This window comes from Perognathus longimembris, chromosome 21 (assembly GCF_023159225.1).
Source record: "Perognathus longimembris pacificus isolate PPM17 chromosome 21, ASM2315922v1, whole genome shotgun sequence".
NCBI classification, from domain to species: Eukaryota; Metazoa; Chordata; class Mammalia; order Rodentia; family Heteromyidae; genus Perognathus; species Perognathus longimembris.
The window spans coordinates 41,856,259-41,881,473 of record NC_063181.1 but is presented as its reverse complement, the minus strand read 5'-3'; the positions used below and the strand labels follow the sequence as shown (position 1 = coordinate 41,881,473).

The following is a 25,215-nucleotide window of genomic DNA, read 5'->3' as shown; positions in this document are numbered from 1 at the left end:
GAGACCTGAGATTGTGTTCTTACTGAGATCTGTTAAGTCATCAGAGATCAGTTCCCCAGCCAGTCAGGGAATAGCCGCTGCACTGGGGACGGATTGGAAATTGCCTTGTGCTTATAGACCCCAGAGTTCAGGACAGGTAGAGAGAATGAATCGGACTCTAAAAGAGACCTTAACTAAATTGGCCTTAGAGACTGGCGCAGACTGGGTGTCATTCCTTCCTTTTGCTTTGCTTAGAGGAAGAAATTCTCCCTATCAGCTTGGCTTTAAGCCTTCAGATTGAATTGCTTGCTGATTTGGATGATGCTGAATTTTTGTGTAAACTCGATTGCAGCTCGTGCACAAGAATATGTGACCCCTACTTAAGGCATTATATGATTCTGCTTCTGTCCCTAGCCCCTATTTATTCAGACCAGGGGACTGGGTGTTCGTCCGAAGGCATAACCCCAAATCCTTAGAACCACGGTGGAAGGGACCCTAGACGGCATCGCCACGTGGGTTCATTGCTTCCATGCCAGGCCAGCTGACCCCTTTGCCCTGGACGACGACTACCGTGATGGAACATGGGAGGTCTCCAAGCACCCGACTCAGCTGCTTCGCCTTCGCCTCAAGAAAAGAAAGTTAAACTGAACATTGTTATAATTTTCTTTTTGCCTTCTTTCCTTACTACCCTGGCTAGTGTTGATGTTATTTTGGCAGCTCACTCCAAAGGGAGGTGACCCCCTTATTTTAGGTAGTTTTGGGCTTGCTCAGGAATACGGGTATAGCCACCCGACCCTTAGAGCACAGCTGAGAAGTTTATGTACTATTTTGTTGCTTACATTTGGATACTAAACACTATACAGCTAATGGTAAGTCTAAATAGCTGAAAGTTAATTTTCAGTTTGCAGTAGTCCTGCAGTCCCTTGGTAAAGTAGACTAAGGTTATAGGTTCCTGGCTAGGTAAGGTCAACGCCCCTGAGTCAGCCTGAAGAAGTTACAGAAGATGGATGATCTTCACCCATCAGCCCCCCTTTAAAACCGAGGGGCCAGAGTTATTTTCGGATACTACTTTGGGCCCTACTGGCCCATGCCTTATCTCTATTTCATCCCCTAGACATGCAAGCCATTGAAATGGACAGAATGGAGCCATGATTGGCTCCCAAGGTACCAAAAAGAAATAGGGGGAAATGAAGTGCCAGACTTTGAAGTCAGGTCCCACTTTACCACGTGAACCCCACTTTACCACGTGAACCCTACTTTACCATGTGAACCTGAGATAAGCAGGCCCTGTGAGCAGACCCAGGACAAGCCCATTAGGGCCCAGTCGGTCTAGAACTCTAACCGCTGGGAATGCTTAACTCTGACCACCCCTAGAATGCCTGGAACCCTGAGCCAATCAGATTTGTACCTGTGTCCTAATCTTGCTTGCTTGAACACCTGATTGTTGTAACTTTGTTCTTTGCCTTTATAAGCCCTGTGTAATCGCAGCTCGGGGCTCCCTCCTAACCTCCGCTGTGTCGGTGGGTAGGACGAGGCCCGAGTTGCAGCTCGCTTAAATAAAGCCTTCCCTTGCTTTTGCATTTCGGAATGTCTGAGTCTCAGTGGCCTTCTTGGTGGTCGTTTCGCGAGTTGGCACAACAATTAGTTACATTGCTTTCCTCTATTTAGCTCATCGCTAGCATTGAAGAGGGGAGAGAGCATCTTCCTAAAATGACTCAGAAGATATAAAATGTTCTACCTTTTCCGTTCTGGTACTGAGGCTTGGTACTTGGGGTCTTAGTGCTGTGTTATCTTTGTCGATCAAGGCTGGCACTCTCTACCACTTGAGCCACACTAGCACTTTTCGATGTTAACAATCGAGCACTGTGCAGTGACCCTCCCAGTGAAGCTGCTTAGGATGGGAACCATAAACGCCAGCATTGTGTGGGAAGGGCAGAGGCCCCCCGGGGGGGTCCAGCCTCATCCCTTAGGAACAATGCTGAACACATGGGGTCTGAATACAGAAAGCCTTGGTTCTGGGCCGAGTCTTGCCACTCACGAGTCACGAGAACTCTCTAGCATGTCCCTTAGTCTCTGGGAGGCATATTGTCGAGTTCTAACGGAGGTTTGTTGGACGACTTTTGAGGCCTATAGGAAAACACGTTGCCAGCTATGAAGCCGGTCTACCTTCTAACTGGACAGAAAGGTACATTCTTGCCTTTGTCACCTGCTATTTCTGTTTGCTGTCCATCTACATCCCCAGTGCTATGGAAATGCCTCCTTCCCGGCAATGAGAAAACTAGGATTATGCTCCAAATGTGCCCGGTGTTTGTTTTCCTGCCATTCTCACCAACTAGGCCTGCCACCCGGTCAGCCTTGTGCCTGATCTCACCTTTTTCAAGTTTTCTCTGTAACAGGCTAACAGCCCTCGCTCAGGACGCCGCCTGGGGGCACGTCAAGGTACTGCAGGCCACCGGACACTGCCCTTCCCTGCCCAGCCCGGACCTGCACCCTGAAGACCCCAGCCCCAGTGACCCCTCGACGCCTCCATGTCCACAGGAAGTAGCCGGGAAAGACCACAACGTCCCTCAACCTTTCATACTCCTTCAGGGAGTCTGCCTTGTTCTCCTCCTTGCTCCCCTCATGGCCCATTCTTCCTATGTAGCCAAAGATGGATATGAAGGATTGATTCCCCATTGCCCGTACAGACACCAGGCAGGAGCCTCCACGTGGGAACTGCTTGGCTATGCAGGCCGACAGCTCACCCAGGCCCAGCTGAACACAACCCTTTGTGGGCCAGACGGAAAAGCCCCAACTTCCTAGCCCGAGTGGTGCTTCCAATAACCTGCCTCGTGGCTCAGACCCCATGTGAGCCTGGTCCCAAAGCCACCTCGCACAACCTCCAATCCCGCAGGAAGGTCTGCGCCTTCGCTCTTCCTCAATAGTCTTCGCCTGTCGAGGATCCAGGCCATCTCCTAGTCCGTTCTCCTCCGCTTTCCCAACATAGACAACATAACCAAGTAGTTTAGGATGTGATTGCTGCTCTCACGCAGAGAATCTACTTCATGAGAAAGGATGTGCTTCTACAACAGAAAAAAGGACGTCTCCCAGGTCAAGAATGATTCAGAAAAACGTGAGCAAGCGCAGAAGAGGAAGGGACCTTGGTTCCCACGAGCTAGGGAATGATTCGAACTGGCCCTCAGCGGATTGCCAAGACGTCGGGGTTATTCAGTAACCATTTGTTCACGCATGGCATCACGGTGCATCTCAGAGAACAAAAGGCTTGCAGCCTATATTCTTCTAGTTTTAAGTTTGCCCTTCTCCATCAGGTTACCTTTCTAGATCTTCCTTTTATCTTAAATGGGAGCTTGTCTGTTTAGATTGCTGCCTCTATCCGGATAGGTTGTGAGGAAGTAAAATGATATTCTAAATGCTAAGACTTCTGAAAAAGAGAAGCCAGGCGAACAAAGAGACTTTTACTATGTGATTCATATTTTTACAATATTTTCATCAGGTACCAAACTAAAACCTGTTCACGCAACTCAGGCGTCTATGAATGATAGAGCTCCGGTATTAATGGATCCCTTTCAGGGTGCACAGACCGCAAGGGCATGCTAGACGCACCCACAAATGACCCAGATGCCTGCTTCTGTCTGCTAAGCGGAGTGGGATCCGTCTCCAGACACAGTCAGCACGCGGAGCCTGGCTGAGGCTGCGTCTCCGGCCTTGGCTTCTCACTCGGGAATATTAAGTGTCTCCATCCGCCATCCTTTCTTTCTCCTTACGGTAAGTTGAGAATTGCCACAAAGAAGCAATTCCAGACCCCAGGGCCTGTCCCTTGGAATGTGATAATCCCCCCCCCCCCCAGCAGAGCAGCAACCCCGGGCCCAGGCCCTGGTGCAACGCTCTTTTAGAGGAGCGCTTGGCAGCTGGGTGGGTAGAAATGGTGACCCCCTGAAAGAACGCAAGGGCTGCCACCCGCACTCAACAATGCCTTTGGCTTTCCTTCTTCCGTCTCCAGTGAGCCACTGCCTTTCCAGGGCTGGAACAAAGGGGACGGCGGGGTGAGAAGCCACCGCCAGGCAGCTGCCCCACCCCCCTCACCCCCTGGCACGCAGAACAAGAGCCGCTGTCAAATGCTTGCTTCACAGCTGTGAGCTGCCAACTCGGGCGGGCTGAGGAGGGCTCTGCCCGGGCCTCGGGCCTCGAAGGACTCTGCCCCTGCCTCCATTCCCTCCCCAAGGAGCCCCCCCCACCCCGCCTCCAGCCAGCCTGCACTCCATCCACTGGCCGGCAGGTGCTCCAGGCAGCGCGGGACTCCCGTCAGTCAGATCGCGCCAAGAGCAACAGCACCAGACTTCTCTAAGAGTTAACTCCAGCTCCACAAGTGACTTGAGTGCGTGAAGTTATTATTGCTTACACTGTAACTCTCTAAAGTTATGGGAAGACTTGACCATAGAGAAACCACCAAAAAAAAAAAAAAAAAAAAACTAGCACAGAGGATCACACAACCTCACTCGTCCTTAAACACTATTCTGGAAGATCGTCCTGGAGTATTTCCCTCACAGTCACCAGGGTGCTTATCACAAAAGATCAAGGCCAAGTTTGTGCAGAAAGACTTGACGTTCACGTGCCAGTTCTAGCGGCCTCTTTCCAGGCCTTTGCCTGCGGGGAAGCTCGATCACTGAACTTAGGGGCTGGCGACCGAGGCCGACTGTGGTTTGCGGCAAACCTCAAAATTTCCACATTGGAAGGAGGGAAGGAAATCTATTCCTCAGTGGAAATGCAATGAGTTTTCCTGAGACCTAAACCAAGGGCAATACCAGTAAAGATCGGATGAGCTGGCACTGTCTGAGCAGGACAAGGGCTAGCTCAACACCTGGGAGACGCTACAGAACCGTGTCATTTATCTGACTTAAAGCAAAGGGAAAGCCCCTTCCTCTCTTTTAAGACCATTCCTGTTGAAGTACCGGTAGGTGAGAAAAGCACCATGCTCTTGCCTAGCTACTGTGCTAACGCTGAACGAGAAAGACAGAAGCAATGCACATTCCTCGATATCTGTTGGGCATCATTTTTGCCTGTCCTTAGAGAAAGTGGCAGAGCATTTGCCTATAACCTATGCACCCTCCATGTGCTTTCAATCATCGCGAGGCTACTTAGAATACCCAACACTGTGTAAATGCTGTTACTCATTGTTGCATGGCTCTGGTGAGGGAATAAGGACATGGAATCAAAGGCTCTACACGCTCAGTATGGGTGCTTGCATTTCCTGGAATATCCATAAATCCAGGTTGTTTGAATCTGATGATGTAGAACCTCTAAGACTTTATATGTGCAAAAGATTGACTCCAGTGGTTTCTGCTTGTTGTGGTGTTGGTGTACTCTACCGGATGAACAGGAGCAGCGGAGGGAGATGTGTTTGTGTACTCTACTGGATGAACAGGAGCAGCGGAAGGAGAGTGCACAGGAACGGAGTATCAGACATGGGGAAGTAGTCTTTGACTTTTTGAATAACTTTGTCTTTTCAGAGTCCCTACTATTTTGCATACTCAAAAATAGTACTTTTCAAACAATAGATAAAAACCAACAATCCTGGTATTCTTTTTTTAGGAAAATTGAAGCTCGTCTACATCATCGCGGTCAATGAAGAATGTAAAAGGAGGCATAGCTCGGGGCTAAGGAGTAGCTCAATGGTAGTGTGTGATGAACAGACGCAAGTCTCGGGGTTCCAATCCATAGCACCCCACCTCAACTAGGAAGAGGCTAGGGCTTCGATCTTCTAACAGTGCATCAACTAGGAACAGCATTAAGAATGCAGATCGTATTGTAAGCTACCTAAAGATGATTTAAAACATACAGGATATGCATAGCTTATATTCCTATAAAGGACGGAACAGAACAAAACTTGAAAGGACAGAGCTTTATAGATACTGAAGTTTTTATGTCAGCTTTGAAACTGAACTCCACGCAACCTAGAAAGAAAGTTTTCTCATTCCTAGAGATCCTTGGCAATAGAAACACACTGTGTTATCCCTATAAGGAACAAAAGATCTTTCAGGGCTATGAAACATCGTAAGCGTTGGATCTAGGTGAAGTAGTGGCTTCCTCTGAACAGTGACTTTTACTTCCTGCCTCTCTTCCCTCCTTAGACTCCTTCTTCAATTTACTCCACTTGTGTCTATACCTGGTGACTTCTGCTAAGCCAGGAAGGCAGGAGTCAAAACAGCTGAAGTCCATAGAAGTCTTGCCAGTTTAGACACATCTGGCGTGGGGGACAGTGTTGTTTTCTTATTGTCACAGTGATGTACAGAGAGGTTACAGTTTCATATTGGAAGTGTTTCTTATGAATGACTGTAGCCACCTCTGGAAGAGCAGCTGGAAAGCATTGGCTGCAGGATGTAGGCATAGTGGTGGGAGTTTGTTATGTTCAAAGCTCCGCTGGGATCCATCAGGTTAGCCTACCGGCAAGCAGAAAAATCCTAAGTCCATTTCACTTTGCTTCTCCTTCTCCACGAAGTCTGAAAGCATAGAGTATATGCTAGAAGGAAAGGTTGATATCAGAGAAGACTGAGAATTCAGGATACAGTAAGGATTCAAAGTGATTACTAGAGTTCTGGCTCAACCCCTCAACGGGCAGTAATTTTATGTTAATTTGGAATCATTTTCCGTGTCCTTGAAACCTCATCATACAGTCTCCTAATCCTTTTTTACGATCCCATTCCAGGGAAATCACTTCCACACAGGCTACCTATTCACCCCCACTAGCTTTGGAAAGGAGAAAGAATAATTTGCCGAGATATCCCATTATCTTGTGACACTCGACACATACTATTACCTCTATTTATCTATCCAACTATCATCTATAGCCATGACACCAGCTGGGATAGATTTCTGGTTTCCAGTGAATCAATTCTATTCATGTCATTCTTATGAAACGTGGACTTACACTTCAAATCTATTTTTAGTGAGATTTAGAAAACTTATCTTCAGATCTCAAAGAGTCTTAGATATTCCAGACAGTGAAAAAGAACTAGCTCAGTTACCGACCACGTCTTTAGAGCAAATTTCAGAGAAATCATTGAAGGAACATGTGTCTCTCTTCTTCAAAAGTGTCACAACATTTTGTGTACATCACAAAAGGGTTTCCTCCAGCCCCACATGCTTGGAATCTAGTACATGTTATAAAGAAAGTGGTAACTACGGCTCCCTAGAGCTCAGTCTTTTAGAACAGAGTCATGTGTTATAATGAACAAACAATTCCTGAAGCGCCTATCTTGCTTTTGGCAAGCATATGAACATTTTAGATGCGAGGCTTCATACCTCCTACAGGAAAGAACTTAGGAGAAGAAAAATGATTCCTCATCTTGGCATAAGAATGGCAAAGACTTGTTAATAATTACATAAAATTACATAAGAACATGGAGAAAATTGGACTCAGAGTTGGAAAGAAAAGAAACTAGAGATTTAAATGCCAGCAGTGGGGTTTAAAGCCAAGAAAATGGGGGGGGGGAAGGAGGAGAAGAACCTTTTGCTCGCTTTCTTTTGGTGATTCTGTGGATTGACCCAAAGGCCTTGGGCCTGCTAACCACAGCCTGGGCCGCTGAGCCCAGTCCCTCCACTGCCCTAAGCAGAGCTCCTGAGGCCAGATGCTGTGTCACTGTCCTCAGAAAATGGCCCCTGGCTACTACTGCCCGTCAGCCCTGCGGAGCAAAACCATTGGTTCTGGATTTAATCTACCGAATGTCGGAGTTTTCTGTGAATTAAAGCGGTACATCTCAATTGAACCTCTGTGTTTGGTATGGCTGAAACAGTTTGCCAAACCTAATATTGGTAGCCATGTGACTTACCGTTTTATGATGAAGGATGAATGGAACGAAGGAAAGGCAATCTCTCCAAAGAACTGCCACGATGCCATTACGCGTGGGCCCTACCCACTAACATTTGCCAATGGTGAATGTAAGAAAGGGGCTTTCCAGGGCTCTGGTGGCTCATGTCTGCAATCCTGACTACTTAGCTGACTGAGATTTGAGAATATGATTCGAAGCCAGTCCGTACTGACAAATCTGTGAGAGATTCTTCTCTCCGGTTAACCAGCAAAAAGCCAGAAGTGGAGACCTGGCTCAAGCAGTAGAGCACCAGCCCTGATCAGAAGAAGCACCAGGCTCTGAGTTCAGAACCTGCCAACCACCCCCTTCCTGCTCAGACACAGAGTGTTATTTTCAGAAAATGCTTTTCAAAGACCATTTGATACGTTTTCTTTAGGACCAGATGCTGGGCAAAGATCTGTTCTTCTTGGGTGAATGAGTCCCTTAGATTATACAAAAAGAATTCTGCAACCCTTGGGCTTGTTTTTTTTTTTTTTGAGGCTGGTGGGCAGGCATAGAAGTAAGTTTAATTGCTCCCATTTTTTCCCCCAGCAGAATTTATTGCTGTAGATTGTTCTTTTATGTCCTTTCTGCTTCGTTTTGGTTTCTAAAACTGTTTGCACAGCCTCAATTATTTTTCTCCCTCAGGTGGGTGGCGTTTTAAGAAGGTGCAATTATTCAGGGGTTAAAAATATGCCTTCAAGTGGCAGCTCATTCCCCTGGCGGAGTTTGTTTCCTCCCTCTCGATTATTTATTTGAAGGGAGAAAGGACAAGAAAGCAAAAGGACAGCAAATTGTGGGTGAAGGGTTCGTCTGGAAAATTCCCAGGAACAAACAACTGAGAAAACAATGCCCCCTGAAGCAGATGGCTCCTCCCCCAAAATTATGATGTCTGTGTTCAGGCTTCCGGTACCCACAACTGGGAAGCCAGTTGATAGCCAGTTCTCCTGTTACTATTCAGGCAATCCCCGCCCCGACCCACCCCCAGGTGTGCTCTGATCACCTCCAGATGCGTGGAAATGTGCACGTGTGTGGGTGAAGGCAAGAGGCCAGAGGGTAGATTTGTCAGGAGAGGGATTAATTAAAATGCAGGAGGGAACCTGGGAGAGTTCCTCATTCCTGCTGGTTGCAAACTCATTCCCAGGTTTCTAGGACACCTGTTAAGATCTTTGCATTAAAAAAATAAATTGTTCACTCTCATTAACTAGGTTCTAGAAATTAATTAGTTCAGTAGCTGGAAGTTTACCCTTTAGGTAGAATACAAGGGTCTTGGACCACGTATCTTCCAACGAATCGTGTGTGTGGAAATCGTTTGGAGGAGGGAAGAGCTGATGGATGCCCCAGAAGCAGGTTCATTTTTAAAGGCAAGGGGACCAATATCAGCCTCGGTGGACAGCAGGGGCCTTAGACATGAGCGCTTGGCAAATGGCTGGGATCTGGACTCCCCCGGAGCCTCCGATGGAGCTCCGCTCCGGCGTGGCCTGGCTTTATGTGGCCCAGTGAGGACGGTGAATGGTTCACCCCAAACCCCCGGCATTCGGCCGCCAGCACCTCCCCGCCCAGGGGCATCGCCTCCATAGACCACGCGGCCTCCTCCCTGGCTGTCTGGGGTCCCATTGGTTGGAGTCTGGGGGTGGACGATGGGCGAGAACCTGGCAGACAGGGGAACCCCTCCCACTCCTCCAGCAAGGAGCGCACCTCCCGTGGGTGGCCATGGCCTACAGCTCTGACCTTCGCTCCGGACATCGCCCTGGGTCCTCTGGGTGCTGCCCAGGCCTGGCTAAGTGCTCCTCTGTTGGGTTGTCTTTTCCTCTGAACCATGGGGGGTTGGAACACTTTGGAGATGGGTTTGATCAGTGCGATTGAGGTCGCCCCAGGCAGGTCTGGGTTCTTCCCAGGAGGCGGCTGCGGGGGGGGGGGGGGGGAGAAGCTGGGAGGATGAGTGAGCACCCCCGGGTTGGTGCTGTGCACGGTGGTCCTCACTCACCGAGGACGCGCGCGCGGGCGGGCCACTCGGTAACCAAAGCGCTTCGCCTGTCGTCCAACCACGTGCGTGGTGCTGTTTATTGACGCTGTTGTAAATGCCCACTTGACGGGGGTGGGGGGATCCCTAAGGACACGGCGATCCCCGGGCCCGGCTCTGCCCGCAGAGTCCTCCACGCGGGGCATGGCGGGCGGGGCGGGGCGCGCGCGGACGCCCTCAGTCTCATCTTTATATTATATTCTATATGCGTACACATTACACCCGAGCAGGTCAGTCGCGTGTACCATTTCCAGGGCGGCGGCGGCGGCGGCGGGAGGCCTCCGAGGCCGGGCTGGGCGTGGATGGAGGGGTCCGGGCTGGGCCGGGGGGGGAGGCGGGGGCGTGGCTGGATGGAGAGATCTGGTCCGGCCCGGGCGCGCGCGTGGAGCACGCACGCACGCACGGAGGCACGCACGCACGCACGGGGTAGGAGGGGTCCCGGTCGGGGCGGGGGGGGGGGGTGGCGTGGCTGGATGGAGAGGTCTGGTCCGGCCCGGGCGCGCGCGTGGAGCACGCACGCACGCACGCACGGGGTCGGAGGGGTCCCGGCCGGGGCGGGGGCTGGATGGAGAGGTCTGGTCCGGCCCGGGCACGCGCGCGCGGAGGCGCGCACGCACGCACGCACACGCGCACGCCCGCGCCGCGCGCGCGGGGCGGGGCTCAGAGCAGCTGCAGCAGGCGGAGCGAGTGCAGGAGCGCGCCGGGCTCGGCGGCCGCCAGGTACTGGCAGCAGAGCCAGTCCTCGAGCTCCACGCCGCGCCGCCGGTCCACGGCCTTCTCGGCGAACTTCATCATCATGAGCGCGCGCTTCATGTGGATCCAGTTGTGCAGCGCGCCGCGCAGCGCGGCCTCCCCGTCCCCGCCGCCCTCGTCCTCCCCGCCCCGCGCCAGCAGCTCGCGCCGCGGGCCCCAGAGCAGGCACTGCAGCGCGCGGCGGGCCTCGGCCACGCGGATGCGGCGGCGCGGGTCGGCCTCGAGCAGCCGCTGCGCCAGGCGCGCCAGGCCCGGCGAGTAGAGCGAGCGCGCGGGCAGCGGCGGCAGGTCCTCGGCGCGGTAGGCGCGCTCGCGCAGCCCGGCGCGCGCCTCGAAGGGGTTGGGCTGGTGCAGCAGCTCGTAGATGAGGATGCCGGCCTGGAACTCGTCCACGCGCCGGTACTGCGCGGCCGACACCACCTCGGGCGCCAGGCGCGCCTGGCTGCGCCGCTGCCGCGGGTCGGGCCGCCGCTTGGCCCGCAGGAAGTTGCTGATGAGCAGGCGCGGCAGCGGCGGCGGGGCGCCCGGCGCGGGGGCGGCCGCCGCGGGCCCCGCGCGCGCCAGCAGCAGGTTCTCCAGGCACAGGTCGCGGTGCACCACGCCGTGCTCCTGCAGGTGCTCCAGCCCCGCGCACAGCTGCAGCAGCAGGAAGCACACGCGCCGCTCGTACGCCTCGGGCTCCGCGCCGTGGCTGCCGGCCGACGCGCGCACGAAGTCGGCGGCCGTCTGGTCGGGCACCTCGCGGGTGATGACCACCACGCGGTCCCGCTCCGCCGCGGGGCCCCCCGCCGGCTCCCCCAGCATGCTGGCCGGCACCGACGCCACGAAGCGCCCGCAGTCCTGCTGGATGTTGAAGTGCGCGGGCACCGCGGGCCCGCAGCAGGCGGCCGCCGCCTGGGGCTCGGGGCTCTTGCAGATCTGCGGGGGGGGGGGGGGGGAGAAGGAGGAGGAGGTCAGCACCCCGGAGGGAGGGGGACCGAGCTGGACGGCCAACCCCCGCCCCCCGCCGCCACCCCCGAGGCACGCACGGCCTACACAGGGAAGACACCCGAGCCTGCGCTCACCACCCGAACCCCCACCCACGCCCAGACATCCTGAAGGTGAGCAACCCAGACAGAGGCCTGACAAAGGACGTATATTATGTAAAATCCCCCCCCCCAAAAAAAATAATCCCCCGAACAACTTCTACAAACTGATCAACAGCCGAGGAGAGGATGCACCCACCCAGAAATACTCAAGCCGCCGTAGCAAGCGACAAGATGCCCAGCACATCACCCCAGATCCTATGTAACCTAACCCATGAATGGAAGGAAGCACTGATGAGGGAAATTAAAAAACAAAAAACCAGTACCATGGTGGACAAGCGCCTGCCCAGTAGAACAGGCAGGAAGCCATGCTGGTAAAGCACCTAGGAGATCAGATGGTGCAGCAACGAGAACCCGCATGCGCTGCCCGTGGGCGTGCAAAACTGCACAGCAGAGCACTCCGTCACCATTTGGCAATTTCTAAAAAGCTGAGCGTAAAATGACCCGTGGTGGCGGAGGGTGGGCCCCTGTGCACAGTGAGCAGTGCGTTCCTGTGGCAGGGTAGCAAGTCGGCCCTCTGTCCCCAGAGTGGGTTGTATACATTCACCCCCCATTTCTGCAAGAACGGGCTTCACTTCCCAGACCTCTCCCCTGAGGCAGGGGCCCCGTGACAATGCATGAGTTTTAGTTCTGTGGTGTTCAGAACTAGTGGGGACCACGTTGGTTCCCTTAGCTCTTAGGCTGTCTCGCTTTCTGGATCTAGGCAGATACACAATCCCTACTGGTCGGTATGATCTGCAAGGCTACCCACTTCAAAGGTGCATCAGGACAGCTGCTGGCTCTCTAAGGATGCCCCGGGCACCCACGGAACTGAAGGAAGCAGTAAACAAGACAGATGATCTCAGGCTCCTCCGGGGAAAGGACGCCTGGCCAAGCACACAGCTGGCCCTCGCCATCTCTCCTGCCTGTGCTAATGACAGTGCCAGCCACCTGGGCCACCCTAACCACCACCCAGCTGAGATGCAGCGGGAGCGGCTAGAGCCAGCCCTGAGGGCGCTCGCTCGCCAGGGCCTCCAGTGCCCTACAATTAGACAGGTCGGGACCGAAGATGGTAAATGGGCTCTCTGTGTCTCTCTCAGACAGACATTATGCAAGATATGGACTTGGGTTTAAATATCAACTCTGTAACCTTTGGGAAGTTACAGGAGATTCTCATTTACAGTAATTCCAGTCTAGTAAAGTAGCTGCAAATACAAAATTAGCATCCAGGCGCTATTGTGGCAATTGTCTGGGTATTACCTGGAGAAGAAGAGCAGCTCACACTTTCCAGTGAACTGCCAGTCACTAGCATAAGCCCCGCTGGGCTGCAGTTGAGGGTTCCAGTCCTGTGTACAAAGTGCCACAATCCTAAAAGCCGTGGCTAGAAGCCCTGTTACACAAGCCTTTTCAGAAATCCATGTATATTGCAGCTACCTGGCCTTTTGGTGGGAAATCTCTAGGGAAATTTTCTGAAAATCGAATTGGGGGGGCTGGGGAGTAAGTAGGGAACATTAATTTAGTAACCTCTCTCTACAGCCAGGTTTCTGTCAATCTCTGGTCACAATACTTTCATAAAATGATTACGTGACCTTTTATGTATGCGTCTGTTTCATTTAATATATACTGTTGACATTGAAAAAACAGCCAGATACTATTATCTATGGCTTTTTAATTTTTTTTGGAAGGCCTGCACAGACTGTGCCCCATAAACATAAGTGCTTTAGTACTCTACTTGGGGTTCATTTCAAATAATAAAACCCAACCAAAAGCACACAGATAGGAGAAAACAGAGCACTAAGTACATTATAACAAAGCCCCTTAAGCCAGGTCCTGGTGGCTCACACCTGTCATTCGAGCTACTCAAGAGGCTGAGACCTGAGGATCAGATCAAAACCAGCCCTGGCAGGAAAGTCCACGAGACTCTTATGTCCAGTCAAAAGCTAGAAGTGCAGCTGTGGCTCAAGGGGTCGGGTGCTAGCCTGGAGTGGAAAAAACTAAAGGACAGTGCCCGGCCCCGAGTTTGAGTTCCATTACTGGCACCAAAAGAAAAAAATCATTTAAGAAAAAGGACTATGGTTCGGTTCCAGTATGTGGCCTTGAACACGACACCGCGCCCCTCGGCTCCACTGTTTCTTTCCTGTCCTGCACTTGTCCCTACAGGCCTGAGGGGTGATGAGAGAATTGTTTTGGGGGTTATAGGTATATTTTTGTGGGGAGATCCAGTGCAAACTTGGAATCCATTCATAAGATCTTGGTATTTATCTTAAAATCTGCTTCCTCCTCGGTGTAACCGGGCAGTGGTAGCTCCCGAGGGGGCTGGTGAGGATGGATAAAACAAGGCAGGGGGGCTGTGTCTCAGCAAGCCCACCGCCAGGGCTGTGTGGACACGGTTGCTATGGAGACTGCGCTGGCCGGTTCGGCTGTAGCGGTGGGGGTGTGCTGAGCGGGCTAGGGATGGTTAGGAGGAACGGACACCCCTAGAGTGCAGCGTTTCCAAGACCCCCTTTCCTGGAGGCCCGGGGCTCTGCTGGTGCTCCTGACGGTGGGCCCTGGGGTGTCCATGAAGGAGCGGGTGAGGCGGAGGCCGGGCGGGCAGGGCCTCTGGGGAGGGCCGCGGTGCTACGCAGCTTGCACTGGGGAAGGCCGGCCGGGGCGCCCTGGGCAGGGCGTGCGGAGGGCGGGGGGGGGGGGGGAAGCCAGGAGGAGGGAGGATGGGGCTGTCTCTTGCGGGTCCCCAACAGAGCGCGCGCGCGCACACACACACACACACACACACACACACACACACACACACACAATGAGTCTCGTTTTGGGCTGGAGGACTTTGCACGGGACTTGGGCTCAGCTCAAATGTCAAGCTTTTTTGTGGAGATAAGTTTCATTTTACACTCTAGAGCCAGAGTCTTATTCAAGGGTGAAAATCCAGCCTAAGTCACGTCTGGTACATTTTAAAGGGGAGGGGGGGACTTAACATAGGTCCCTAATGACAACCTGGAGTTTTAGATGGCTGGAACATAAAACTGGCTCCAGAAATGCACACAAGTTGATGGCTCCCACCCCCTTTTGCTTCTTGAAGCCAGCAACCTACAAGCCAGGGCTCCGAGCTCACGAGGGGCAGCTCCAGGGTGAGGAAGGGCGGGTGCCGGCCGCCATGGTGCCCTGGGCCTTGGCAGCACGGCCGCCTCTGATTTCAGTGCCAGCTCCCTGCGTCACACGCACAGAAGCCACGGGCTCCAGGCACACAGACCTCCTCCGGGAAGGAGCCCCGGTCCCTCTCCTGCGGGCGGGCTCCCGGCCGGCTGGCTCGGTCTAGACAGGAGCGCTAATGAGGTGGAACCATCGCGCGTACAAAATCACGCGCGGGCCCCTCCCCCTCCCGGGTACCAGGCCGGGCACACCTGCAAATCGATAGTGTCTTCCCGGGTCCTCTCACTCCAAGGTTACCACACGCCGGAGTATTTGATGCCCTGGCTCCAAACTGCCTCTTTCTCCTGGTACAGTGCAGGTCCTGGCGCTAGCAAGGCTCTCGAAACATCAGCTAGGAAAGCCCCTAGGCCTCGCTTTTGCGGAGATGAAGCCTTATCCTCTGGTTTCCTCACGGCTTAGGCTCTTGATGAAGTCAGGAGCAAGGCTTGCTTGCCACGGTCCCTGGAGAGGCTGAGCAGCTTTGCGGTGTGCAATGAAGAATATTGCTACTTCTGTGTTAATAAATGAGGCCCCGACGTCAGCCTGGCCCCGCACAACCGTTTATGGCTATTAAACCCGACGCCAGATATTTAGTCTAAGGGCCACGTGCCGTGGGCCGGGTGCCTGATTCCCTTGTTCTCGTAATAGACCCATCCATCCCAGCTACTAACTAGCCACTAACCACCTGGGGCCTCAAATGTCCACCTGTAAAACCCACCTACTCTGTAGAGTTACTGTGGGGACGGCAGGTCCCGCCTCCCTTACCCAGCCAAGAATCCAATTGGATAGTGAATGCCCGTCAATATCAGCATCGCTCTCGTTGTTCAAGGCCCACGCCTAGGCCTGACATTCCTTCCAGCCCTTGAAGAACAACACTGTGGCTACCCATCTCCCTGATGAGACCAGAAGCTCCGTAAGGATCTGATGTTCACCCTTACGCCTTCCGATTGTCACAAAATACCTGACGGAGACCCTCGGTGAAAGCCCGTGGAATAAACGAATCGGTGACGTGTCACTGAAGGGTACGTGTTTTCCTATTGCGACTAGATCACCTGACACTCGGCACAAATCTCACCTCACCCTGTCCCGGGGCAGGCGGAGAGAGTAGCAGTCAGGCAGGAAGCATGGACGGGAAGCAAAGGCCCCCGCCAGCCCTGCTGGAACGGCAAGTCTCCCTGCTGGAAGGGCAGGTCTGGGGTAAGTGCAGCGCCCCGCTCTGGCTGGAAGCCGGCAGGCAGGCTGCGGAGTGAGGGGAGGGGGAGGGGCACGTACCTTCACAGCGTAGGTGCTGCCGGGGTCCTCGGAGCAGGTGGCGCAGTAATAAATAGCATCTCCCGCGTCGCAGCAGGGCTTGTTACAGGTCAGCTTGAAGAGGGACCAGTTGTTCTCGTCAAAGTGCAGTTCCTTCTTCTGGCCGCCCATGAAGAGATCCTCACATTTGGCGACGAGGCGGGCCAGGGACTGGGTGTAGAGCCCCCCCAGCTTGGCGTAGGTGCCCTCTTTGCTGCTGATGCTGTTCAGGAGGCTGTGCAGCTGGGAGCCGCCGGAGGAGGAGGAGGAGGAGGAAGGGGTGGCCGCCGGGGGGCCCTGCGGGTTGGGGTTCACGCCGTCGCCTCTGCCGCCGGCCAGCCCCGAGGCTGGGGCCCAGGCGCCGTTGCTCGGGAAAGCTCTCTCTAGGGGCTCAGAGGAGGAGAAGGCATGCGGGCGGCAGAGCCCAGAGCTCGGGGAGCAGCTGAAGGGGGGCTCGTCGTGGACACAGACGTTGGTCTCCGAGTGGCTGAGGGTCAGCTTGGGGCTGGCTGGGCGAGGCTTGGGGGAGCCCTGGGCGAAGAAGAAGCCGTCGGGGGAAGAGGCCGCCCGGCTCACTATCTTCTTCTGGGGGAGCGGAGGGGGCTGGGGGGAGCCGGAGGGGCACACCTCCTCGCTGGAGCCCGAAGGGAAGGGGACCGGGGCGAAGAGCTGCCTCCCGCCGGTGGTGGGAGAAGGGGTGGGCTCGGACGCTGCTCCTGCAAGAGAGAAGCGGCGCGGTCAGCCCGGAGGCCCCGAGCCCGGCCCGGGTCCTGCGGCCACTCGGCGTGTGAACATGACGGCGGCCAGCCCGGAGGCCCCGAGCCCGGCCCGGGTCCTGCGGCCACTCGGCGTGTGAACATGACGGCGGCCAGCCCAGAGGCCCCGAGCACGGCCCGGGCCCGAGCTCGCACCTACACGACAGACACGGCTCCAAGGGCCGGGACGCGCCCGCGGACGTTCAAATCCCTCTCACCGTCAGAGGGCACCGCCGGACGTGGCTCGCGCATCATCCCAGCAGCCCGCATAGACGTGCACGCGCGTGTGCACAACCCCCCCCCCCCCGCGTTCACTTGACACGGTGTGCAACACTGCTTTGCTTTTACCTCCCAGAGATTCCAAGTGTGCAGATCGAGCTGCTGCTTCCCACAACTCTATCATCGTCCTATCCAATCCTGCGCAAATGTCATAATTCAGTTAGCCACCCCCACCTCCCCCACCTCCCCCATGGACACTTAGGTGTGAACATTTTGCGACAATGCTGTAACTACAATAGCAAACTTAAACGGGTACATCCGGGTCTATTTTTAAAGTCAGGTTTATGGGGAGTAAACATCCCCCGCCCCCCCCCACAGTGCAGATCTTGAACGAGTTTTCGCACGCGCTCTCGCCGAGCCCGGCTTGCTGTCCCCAGCCCTTGCGGGGCAGGACGGGCGCTGGGGAAGGCAAAAGAGCCACACGAAGCCCTGCAGGTCGACACCGGTCAGCTCACGGAGTCTTCTGGGCCCGCCAGGGCCTGTGCGAGGTGGGGGACGGACCCCAGGGGGTCCCTGCAGATGACACTGGCGCGCGCAGCAGCCAGGACCGCAGGAGCGGGGCCCCAGCGGGCTTCCGTGCCGAGAAGCTCCCTGCAGTGAGCCCCACACCAACACCCTCCCGTGGGCCCATCGTCCCGCAGGAGGGCCCCCCCCAACTTGCCCACTCCAGCATGGAGAGCAACTGCTCGACCTCCCCAGTGCCCCCCCCACCCGCCCCCAACCCGGCTTCACAAATGCTCCGCTGGGTGCCCACCCGCAAGGCTAAGTGGGCGATTCATCCCCCTTCCTGGAGGGCTGGGGTTAACAACGAATCGGGACCACTGAGCGTTACAGCCGCCAAAGCTCTCCCTTCAGGGGGGAGAGGGTGTTGACACAAACAGCTGGATGGAGGCCAGGAGACCTTGGGGGCTGTAGCCTTCTGCAGGGTCCGCATCCTGGGGTCCAAAGCCTCCATCCCACACTCCCCCCAAAAGCCTCTGCTCCCCAGAGCTCAGTCAGCAACGCAGACGGGGAGACACAGGGGCAGACAATTCATTTCCTCTCCTTCAGCAGAAGGAGCTGACGAAGGAGGATCTGCTGCCTAGCTTTTCATCTTGAGGAGCCAGAGGTAAGCCCGGTGCCGGGGGCTCACACCTGAAATCCCAGCTACTCAGGGAGCTGAAATCTGAGGATTACAGTTCAAAGCCAGCCAGGGCAGAAAAGTTCCCTTGAGATTCTTATTCGATTTTTTTTTTTTTTTGCCAGTCCTGGGGCTTGAACTCAGGGCCTGAGCACCGTCCCTGGCTTTTTGCTCAAGGTTAGCTGTGCCACTTGAGCCACAGCGCCACTTCTGGCCGTTTTCTATAGATGTGGTGCTGGGGAATCGAAGCCAGGGCTTCATGTATACAAGGCAAGCTCTCATGCCACTAGGCCATATCCCCAGCCCAATTCTTATTCCAATTAACCACTTAAAAATGGGAAGTGGAGTTGTGGCTCCAGTGGTAGAGCACTATGCTTGCACACAAAGAGGCTCAGGCCCTGAGTTCAAACCCCACAACTGCCCCCTCCCTCCTCCCCCCCCCAAAAAAGCCAGTGACATCTACCTATGAGGTGCTCCAAGCCCAAAAGACCCTGGCCCCCAAGCCCCAGGACTGCTGATCAAGATGTCAGGTGACAAGGTGGCAAGCAGGTGGAGAAGACACAAACGTTCCCCAAGTCCCCGGCCTCTGGACAGCGGAAAGCGGCCACAGGAAGTCTCCATGCTTCATCATCAGAGCAGAGACGAGAAGCAGGAATGGAATGAGGTCGGATCTGACTGGCGGGGCCGTGCTTTTAAAACTTTGTTGGCAGGACTGAGATTTGAATCAGGACAGTCACTGTTTGGTGGGATTTGCCACTTGAGCCATACCTTTAAGCCTTTGTTTTTGTTATTTGTTTTTCAGACATGGTCTCCTGCATTTGCCCGGGGCGGTGGGAAGCTGGAAGTTTTTGAAATAGGACCTACCCTTTGCTTGAGTTGCTCCCTAAGCCCGATACTCAGTTCTCACCTCCAGATTGGTCATTGCTTTCTTGTTGTTTGCTTTTGTTTTCTTATTAAGTCCTACCATTTGGATATTCTTCTGTTTTTATTGTAAAGGCGATCTGCAGAAGGGTTACAGTTACGTAAGTCAGGTGATGAGTGCATTTCTTCCTGAACAGTGTCGCCTCCTCCCTCATTTTCTCCCACGTCCTACCCTCCCGACCCTCCTCTCCCCGAGTTGTAGAGTTAACTTCCAACATGGTGTCTAGTGAGGATCACTGCTGAATTGGTTCACACTTTGTCCCACTGTTTCTGTGCCTCCCCCTAAACCAGATACACTTACATATAAGACAAAAGGTACAGAAATAAAAAATAGCGACAAAAGGGGAGAAGGCCCGCAGACAGTACAACTAAAAACCTTTGTTTCCATTTCTCAGAGCTCATTTCGGTAAGCATCACTTCCTATGATCATCTGCACAAAGCTACTGAGCCCTTGTGATTGTCTCCTAAGAACAGTCTCCTTCGGTCTCACTGCGTGAATAAATTCAACAGGACTCTAAACAGAGTCCTGAGAGTCCAGAGAGATCATTTAACTATCATGTCCATGTGCAATTTTTTTGTCTTTTACTACCCATTGGGTTTACTTGAATTATAGGCACATTCTAAGTATTACAAATGAGGTAAGTCATGCAACCCATGTTTCTTTGGGTCTAGCTTTTTAACTAGTGCCTCTGGAAATGGAAGGCCTGCCTGCCTGGGGTCAGACCTCCTACCGCATTCCCAGTACAGCTTGCTGGTGGGGGGGGGGTGTTAGGCTGTGTTCTAACTCACCAGGGTCTTGGCTGGTACGATGGGCTCCTCTGATTGGTGTGTGCATGTTTAAAGAGATTTTTTTTGGGGGGGGGGGTGGCAAAGCAATACTTGGCTTGTCCCTCGGCTGCTATTGCTTTGGCCTCTTCCTCTTCCTCTTTAATATCTTCAGATGTGACTAATGTGTTCCTTTCTGCTTCTACTCAGCCCGGAAGGCGAATGGCAGAAGAATCTTTAAGCAGCCAACCGCCTTGTGGAGCTGAAGTTCCTCATTTACGAAAGGATGGATTGCATGCCTGGCCTCGTCCCGCACCAATAATTCCACCTGTTCCCTCCGTCTTCAACGTCTCTGAACACGTGCTCTGCGCCAGGTCCTCCCCAACATAGTATGTCTCGGCAAGACGTCTATCTTAATTCTACACCCACTCCCTCCATCTCGAGTTGGCCACTTCTAATCTGGAAGGATGGTGAGGAATTTCTGTAAGAAACAATCCACTACAGTTCTCACTCCTTAGATCACAAAGTAGGCTACAGAGCTACAGCGGCTGTGTCCCAGCCTCGGGGGAGACGCGATTGATTGTCCCCCCCCCCCCCCCCCGCAGCGGAGTCTATGCACCGCTCTGGTGGGAGGTGAGTCGCTGGGTGACTTTGATGAGATCTAAAAGTCATCACTACTTGGGTAAGTCAGTCTGGGGTACCAGGCGTCGGGAGACTTCTGGGTTCTTAAAGCTCTCTAGATACGGACTAAAGTGGTAAGAAGGTCAAAGGTCACTTGGCCCCAGACATCTCAGAGCCCCCTAATTGCTTAGGGGTTCATATTCTTAGCGTTACTTTGAAATGGATGCCAACCGTTTCTAGAAGGAGCTGACAGGCTGAGTGTCTCCTCTGGGATTAGAGGGTACCCACTCTGCCACTTTCCTGGCAAACTGTTGTCTTCCCTAAACATGGCCTGAGGTAACACAGCAGCTGTAATTCTGCATTTAGAAAGGCCAGAAAGAAGGGCAAACATGCCCACGTGTCCCAAAATAGTTTCAAAATCACAGGCAAACCACTAGTTCAGGAAAATAGGCCTTAAAAAAAAATCCTAAACAACTTTGCTCAGCACCCAACAGGACTCAGGAACAAAGGACCATGAAAGTGATTTGACTACATGTTGGTCTGGTTTCAAGTCTATCTTTGTTTTATGCAATGTCTCCAGATTCTAGCTTCCAAGTAAGTATAAAAATAGAATGAGAATGGACACCACATCTACGTTTTAGTTGCATTACGTTTTATAATTTTGTTTATGAACTGGATTAGAGGACTCCAAATGCCAGGGCCTAAGTTGTTATGCACATAAGGGAAGAAATCTACCCAGAAAGAATACCCAGAATCCCTCCCATGTGCACACGGATGGAATCCTAAAGCCTCGCCCCAGCCCCCAGGGAATGGCACACCAGTTCGCTCTCCTTACATTCAAAAACACAAAGGAGAAATTGAGAATTCAATGGTTAAGGAAGACAGGTTAACTTCTACGTAGACATGTAGGGTAAAAGCTCAGACGTGGTGGGGCGATGAGGTTTACCTTATGGCAGAGTGCTCTCCTCTTGCTGGTTTTAATAGGTACTTTGGTTGTTTCTACAGCCAAATGAAAGAGGAAGTGGTTGGTCCTGTTTTGAGCCTTTGGATTGAGCCCTGTTCGGCTCTTCCAGGCACAATGCTGCTGTCTGACCACAGCTGAGCCAGGGCAAGCATGGAGGTACCTTCAAGCTCTCAGTCTTTGTGTTTACTCTTCTCAAACTTTGAGTAGGATAAAGCAACAGTTACCTGTCTTTAAAGATAAAAAATCTGAACTCTCCTAGGGATTTTGTATGTGTCATGGGGCTTGAACTCAGGGCCTGGGCACTGTCCCTGTGTTCTTTTGCTCAAGGCTAGTGCTCTAACACTGAGTCACTGCACGACTTCCGGTTTACGAATAGTGAATTGGAGATGAGTCTCACAGGGACTTTTTTGCCCAGGTTGGCTTTGAACCATGATCCTCAGATCTCAGCTTCTTGAGTAGCTAGGATTACAGGTGTGAGATCACCAGTGCCCCGCATTTTTGGTTGTTGTTGTTTTAGTTCCGGTCCTGGGGATTGAACTCAATGCCTGGGCACTGTCACTGAGCTTTTTTGCTCAAGGCTAGCACTCTACCCCTTTAAGCCACAGCTCCACTTCCAGTTTGGGGGTGGCTAACTGGAGACAAGAGTCTCCTGTCCTGGCTGGCTTTGAACCGTCATTCTTAGATCTTAGCCTCCTGAGTAGCTAAGATCAGATGCGTGAGTCACCAGCACCGAGCTGGATCTGTTATTAGACAAGGACAAAACACTGTCCACAGGCAAGTAGCTTTATGGATCTGTCCATTCACCAGTCAGTATCTTCTGAACTCTTACTAAACGCAAGGCATTGGGAACAACGCAGACAGAGAAAACCTTGCCCAAGTCCGGCGGCCTACTTCAGCCCCGAAATACCAAAGGTGAAAGAGGCCCATCCCTCAGCCGAGGCCCCCTGCCAGTGCCCCGCCCCAGAAGCGGCAGCCGGGCCAGCGTAAGCCGGTCCCCAGCAGAAGGGGGGGGGGGGGGGAGGCCCAGGACGCAGAAGCGGCGCACAGAACCTCTCCTCCCAAGGAGAATTGAATTGCGCGGCCTCTCGCTCCGTCTCACATCAGAACAGATTCTGCACTAACACAGAAATGACCTAGGATTTCGTTGACAGGAATGTTTGCTTCTGAAAGGACAGGGTAGTGATCCAGGAGTGTTACTCGTGTTTTACAACTGGATGGACGATGCGGCATTTTTGAGGGAGATCACTTAATCCTCCCAGGAAAGAATAACCAAGAAAAGAATGTGATTTGCATTCAAAAGAAGGGAAGCTAGTTTTAGTTTGGGGAAACAGGCTCTAGAACCCCCTACCCTATGCCCAGTAGTCATACTATTGTTCTGGAACTATAATCTTTGAATCTCTCGTTATAACATAATCATTAAGGATTTTCTTCCCATGGTAGTTAAACTAAAAGTTTGTTTTCATATGCTGTTTGATAGAAAGGTAAATTGGCATTTTTCAGAGGATGATCTGGTAAAATCTAATTGAAATGCATACAAATGTTGATCCATTAATTCTATTTCTCCTGGGAATTTATCATATAAAGGAACAGTGGGGCCTGTTGAAATGGCCTTCAGAAGGGGAAATGGGATGGGTAAGAGTCATTGGGTGGGTGAGGTTGATCCAAACACACCACACACATAATGTGGAAATGTCACAGTAAAACCCTTCTTATGCAGCGAATGTCGACTAACATAAAGAAAAACATTTATCCTAGAGATCCTCCTCACCAAATTCTGGCTCTGTCGCCAGTTCTTGTTACAGTTTTGTAACAAACACAGTCTACATATGCATTGGTAAGAGAAGCGTTTAATTCATACAACGAAAAAAATTCACGCAACACTTTAACATAAGGCAGGCTTGGAGGTCCTGACTGCAAAGACTTCAAGAAAGCACAGATATATGTAGAACTGAATTTTGTGACATATGGGTTATGGCAAAAAAAATTTCTGGGATGAATTAGAAAAAAGTGAAGTGGCAGAGCTCAAGGGACGTCAGAAGATTCACTTTCACTGCACGCTTTCCCGTATTGTTTGAATTTCTACCATGTAAGAATTGGACTGAAATGACAGCAAATAGTTTAAAACTCAGCTTAAAGCCAGGTGCAGGTGCCTCCCGCCTGTCATCCTAGCTACTCCGAGGGCTGAGATCCGAGCGCGGCGGTTCAAAGCCAGCCCAGGCAGGAGAGTCCATGAGACTCTGATCTCCAACGAACCACCGGAAAAGTTGGAAGTGGAGGTCTGGCTCAGGTGGGAGAGTGCTAGTCTAGCAAAAAAGATTGGTGACAACACCCAGGCCCTGAATTCAAGCCCCAGGACTGGCACGCACACGCGCATGAAACACATACACACACACACACACACACACACACAGAGAGAGAGAAAAATTCAGCCTAAAGAGAAGAGTTGAAGATAAAAGTTTACTTTGCTAATACCATAGCTCAGGGCACTGAAAGATCTGAAAACTGAGTATGTTTTCCTACGGGATACGCACTTCCTCCTTCAGTGATAGATTTCCCAGAACAGCACACATGATTCAGTTGTGTAGCTGGGGGCCCGGGGCTGCACCCTGTGTTAGAAACCACAGTATAATCAATCGCCGGTGTACTACCGTGGACTGGACCTGTGAATTTAGGATCCAGTGTGCTAACGTGCCTGCTTCCTAAGCAGAGAACACATTGAGTGTAGGTAGCCGGCGGCTTCAGATGTCTCTCTCAGGACTTCCGGGGTGATTTCTCCTGCCAGGTGGTAGTTTGAGGAGTGCCAGTGCTTGATGAAGGAAGGCCAGGCTGTTACTCACTCTGAGCGAGCGAGGGCTGAGCTCCATGAACTTCCTGTCTCTCCTGCTGACAGTCATTCCCGCCCCTTTCCGCCCCTTCTAGGCTTGATCCTCCTCCGACTCACTGACTGCTGTCTGACGCACTGGCTAGTTGCCCCAAGGAGAAAGAGGTGGGCAGTTTCCAACACTGCTGACGTTCAGCATCTAGAATTGCACCCTGTCCCCACTCCTCCCCGCCCCCCTCCTCCCCTCCCCTCTCCCCTTTCTCTTCTACCTCTCCCCATCCTTTCTCATTTCATTTTTTCGTGGTAGTGAGGACAGAGTCCAGGGCCCAGTGCTTAAGAGATTAAGTACTCTACCACTTAAGCCACGCCCTCAGACCTCTTCCGCGGTTCAAAACCTTCTACTGGTACAGAGCCACATGAAAGAACAGAAAATAGGAAAGATTAGCTCCTGGGAGTCGGCCCAGTGACAGAGTACAGACCCTTTGTTGATCTAGGGATACAAATCTTGAGGTGCTTTTCCACTGAATAATCAACTTGTTATGAAGAAATGGCCAGGAAAATACACTCATTTTAACCCACGTTATTCAGAAACTAATGTGAGAAAATGTCCTAAGCGAGCACGGGTCTACAGTAACCGTTTCACAGACCTCCAGCAGCGTGCTCCGAGCCTTTGCGGTCCAAGCCCGTGCGTGCCCGTGCGTGTCCCATTTCCGGTCACGGTACCTGGGGTGGCCTCCTGTCCCCGTACGCGTTCTCCCGTGCCCTGGCTCCTCTCCACTGTTCCTCCGCTTGGAAAGCCCTCTGCCAGTCACCCTCGCCTCCTCGACCGC

General features: G+C 53.0%; 1 protein-coding gene across 1 annotated transcript in view; it reads right to left on the bottom strand.

The window, feature by feature from the left end:
* Positions 1–10,500: 10,500 nt before the first annotated feature.
* Prag1 (PEAK1 related, kinase-activating pseudokinase 1) overlaps positions 10,501–25,215 on the bottom strand; it is a 38,009-nt gene continuing 23,294 nt past the window's right edge. The window contains exons 4-5 of the mRNA XM_048330539.1: positions 16,122–16,855; positions 10,501–11,517 (exon numbers count right to left, since the gene is read on the bottom strand). Of these exons, the coding sequence (XP_048186496.1) occupies positions 10,507–11,517; positions 16,122–16,855 (1,745 nt within the window). The 3' untranslated portion in view covers positions 10,501–10,506. The remainder of the gene's footprint in view (positions 11,518–16,121; positions 16,856–25,215) is intronic.